The following is a 3970-nucleotide window of genomic DNA, read 5'->3' as shown; positions in this document are numbered from 1 at the left end:
AACTTTTGAAGTATTTAAGAATTGGTCCGTAACAATGTGCATAAACCATGTTTGTCCACAAACGTTAGATACAAGCGTTTACAAATAAACCAGATACGCAAATCTACACAAGCATGTGTAGCGCGCTGGTCGGAACATGCAGAGCCACGCTAATAGCGATGCTCTTTTATATGCCATTTTCTACGTACATAAGGCTGGAATTACATAGGAAGAGCGTCAGCACGAGTCGCGGTAACACCGGAATGCGAGACATCACACTTCACATGTCACCCTGTCACATAGGGGTAGGCATGTGCTCACTTTTGCCCTTTGACACAACGGATTCCTTAGCTGTGTTGCATTAATTTTATTTTGTAAGAAAATAAGCTGTTTCTGCCATGAATAGAAAAGGAGAATTTGATAAAAAAAAAAAAAATCTTCTGCTAACTAATGAAATAGGTACAAAAATGTTTTGATAATCTAAAAATGCCATACAAGACTTATGTGAAACGGAAGTCAATAGTGCTTCCATATTTGCAATCTCGGAGTTGCAATTGGCGAAAACCAATATCATCAGAAAAATATTATTCTGGATTATCAGTTGAGTTTGAAATGATTAACAACAGCAGAAACATTATAAAAGAGCACAACAAAACATCCCCAAAATAATTACTAACACCAAAATAACACTTACAAAAGAAGGTTGAACTAAATTTATTCTTTTAAAATTTTATTTGAAAATGCAACCCTCACAACAGCAGGTTGAAAACAATATATTCAATATTCTTTGCAAATAAAAATTAAATTCCATTCTTATTTATAGAAATAATACACACGACATCAGGTTAATCAGTAGATTTTTCTAAATCATAATGAAATTTTACTATTTAAGTAAATGAAAATTGCTGTTGAAGAACGCAGCTTTTCCCTGACACATGACACAAAAAGTGAACAGGTGAACTTTTGGTCGACACCTGACCACACGCGTTTTCCGTTTCCGGCGTGTCGTTATGTCCTGTTCACTTTTCGTGTCGCGTGTAGGGTAAAGAAAAAATCAAGTGATCGAACTGCTGTTGTTTCTTCTTTTTTTTTATAAGTAAGAATAAAATTTCAAAAGGCCTATACTTTAAAAAATACATTGTGTTCAACATGATGTCGTATGTGTTTTTATATCTATAAATAAGAATAAAATATATTGTTTTCAACCTGCTGTTATGAGTTTTGATTTTCAAATAAAATTTTATCAAGATTTAAAAAGAACAAATTTTGTTCAACCTTCTGTTTAAAGTGTAATTGTTTTGGTGATGTTGTTGTGTGTGTGTGTGTGTGTGTGTGTTTTGTTGTTGCGTTCTTTGCTGATGTTTCTGCTGTTGTTACTAATTTCAAACTCAACGGAAGATCAAGTTTATTTTATATATATATATATATATATATATATATATATATATATATATATATATATATATATATATATATGATGATATTGGTTTTCGCCAATTACAAATGTGGAAGCACTATTGCTTTCAGTTTCACGTAAGTCTTGTATGACATTTTTTAATTATTAGAATTTTTTATCTTTGTTTAATAAGTTAGCAGAAGTTTTTTTTTATATTAATAAATTCTCTTTTTCTATTCCTCAATAGAAAATGTTCATGACAGCAATAGCTTTTTTTTTTTTTTTTTTCTTTTGCATACTCAATAAAAGTAATGTTACATCAGCCAAGATATCCGTTGTGTCAAGGGGCAAAAGTGAGCACGTGCCTACGCTTATGTGACAAGGTGACATGTGGTGTGAAATATCTCGCATTTTGGTGTCTCCGTGCCTCGTGTCGCCTCACTTCCTATGTGATTCTGGCCTAAGACAGACTACTACACACACACACACACACACACACACACACACACACACATCAAGAATCCAAAAGGTTCGCCCGGGATGAAGACGACTGCTGGTGTGGCGTGACGGCCGTGACGTCTGCAGTGCTAAGCAGCAAGTTGCCGCTGGGCTGGAAGGGGGTCGATCCGAAATCCTCCATCTCCATCGAAAGAGGACCCAGGCTGGGTCGGCCACGGATCTGTCGTAGTTCGCCTGGGGAGTCGACTTTGTGGACAGCCTTATAGCGGACCATGATGAGGTGGATCACTAAAATTTTAATGAAAATAATGATAATGAATAGATGATGACAATTCTTTAAGTGAGGTTAATTAAATTGTTAGTTATTTAGATCCTCTATCATATTTACAGCATAATGATTATTGGTATTGCATCTTTCCTTTTGTCGCTGTACTGCTTTCAGTACGTGAGTGTTTTAAGAATATTTATTTTCATTTTTCGTATTAGAAGTAAAATTCCAGTCTTACCAGTTCCCGTGACGAGAGCAATGAGAATGATGACAAATATCATCCAGACAAGAGTGAGGGCGTCCCATTTGGCTGGGCGGTAGGGCGGCGCGTGAACTTTCTGTTACAGGAATAAAATTAAGGTTTGATTTCGCCTAGTTTCTTTATACCTCAAAAATACTAATGCACAGATAGATAATCCCAACAGACATTGAAATATGCAAAAATGTTGATAGAATTATATCTAGCTATAACTGCGAAAAAATACCCCAAATCTCTTCTTATCCAAATTAAACACAAAAATCTGAGTCACACTAAAAAAGAAAAATTCCAAAAATCTTTCCTCATCAAAATCAAACCACAAAAATCAGGTTCACAAGAAATTCCCCAAAATCTTTCCTTATCAACAAAATCAAACCAAGAAAATAAGTCACAAGAAAATCCCTAAAAATCTTTCCTTACCAAAATAAAACCACGAAAATCTTAGTCACAAGAAAATCGCCAAAAGTCTTTCCTTACCAAAATCAAACCACGAAAATCTGAGTCACAAGAAAATCCCCACAAATCTTTCCTTACCAAAATCAAACCACGAAAATCTGATTCACAATAAAATCCCCAAAAATCTTTCCCCACCAAAATCAAACCACGAAAATCTGAGTCACAAGAAAATCCCCAAAATCTTTCCTTACCAAAATCAAACCACGAAAATGTGAGTCACAGGAAAATCCACAAAATCTTTACTTACCAAAATCAAACAACGAAAATCTGAGTCACAGGAAAATCCCCACAAATCTTTCCTTACCAAAATCAAACCTCGAAAATCTGAGTCACAGGAAAATCCACAAAATCTTTCCCTACCAAAATCAAACCACGAAAATCTGAGTCACAGGAAAATCCCCAAAATCTTTCCTTACCAAAATCAAACCTCGAAAATCTGAGTCACAGGATAATCCCCAAGATCTTTCCTTACCAAAATCAAACCACGAAAATCTGAGTCACAAGAAAATCCCCAAAAATCTTTCTTTACCAAAATCAAACCACGAAAATCTGAGTCACAGGAAAATCCATAAAATCTTTACTTACCAAAATAAAACCACGAAAATCTGAGTCACAGGAAAATCTACAAAATCTTTCCTTACCAAAATAAAACCACGAAAATCTGAGTCACAGGAAAATCCACAAAATCTTTCCATACCAAAATCAAACCATGAAAATCTGAGTCACAGGAAAATCCACAAAATCTTTCCTTACCAAAATCAAACCACGAAAATTTGAGTCACAGGAAAATCCACAAAATCTTTACTTACCAAAATAAAACTACGAAAATCTGAGTCACAGGAAAATCCCCAAAATCTTTCCTTACCAAAATCAAACCACGAAAATCTGAGTCACAGGAAAATCCACAAAATCTTTCCATACCAAAATCAAACCACGAAAATCTGAGTCACAGGAAAATCCACAAAATCTTTCCTTACCAAAATCAAACCACGAAAATCTGAGTCACAGGAAAATCCACAAAATCTTTCCTTACCAAAATCAAACCACGAAAATCTGAGTCACAGGATAATCCCCAAGATCGTTCCTTACCAAAATCAAACCACGAAAATCTGAGTCACAAGAAAATCCCCAAATATCTTTCCTTACCAAAATC

General features: G+C 34.8%; 1 protein-coding gene across 1 annotated transcript in view; it reads right to left on the bottom strand.

Moving 5' to 3' along the window:
- Positions 1–1499: 1499 nt before the first annotated feature.
- LOC137638166 (uncharacterized) overlaps positions 1500–3970 on the bottom strand; it is a 17472-nt gene continuing 15001 nt past the window's right edge. The window contains exons 7-8 of the mRNA XM_068370253.1: positions 2341–2440; positions 1500–2122 (exon numbers count right to left, since the gene is read on the bottom strand). Coding sequence (XP_068226354.1) covers positions 1890–2122; positions 2341–2440 — 333 coding nt within the window. The 3' untranslated portion in view covers positions 1500–1889. The remainder of the gene's footprint in view (positions 2123–2340; positions 2441–3970) is intronic.

Source organism: Palaemon carinicauda, chromosome 3 (genome assembly GCF_036898095.1).
Source record: "Palaemon carinicauda isolate YSFRI2023 chromosome 3, ASM3689809v2, whole genome shotgun sequence".
NCBI lineage: Eukaryota > Metazoa > Arthropoda > Malacostraca > Decapoda > Palaemonidae > Palaemon > Palaemon carinicauda.
The sequence above is the reverse complement of the archived record's forward strand: the minus strand, read 5'-3'. Positions and strand labels throughout refer to the sequence as shown.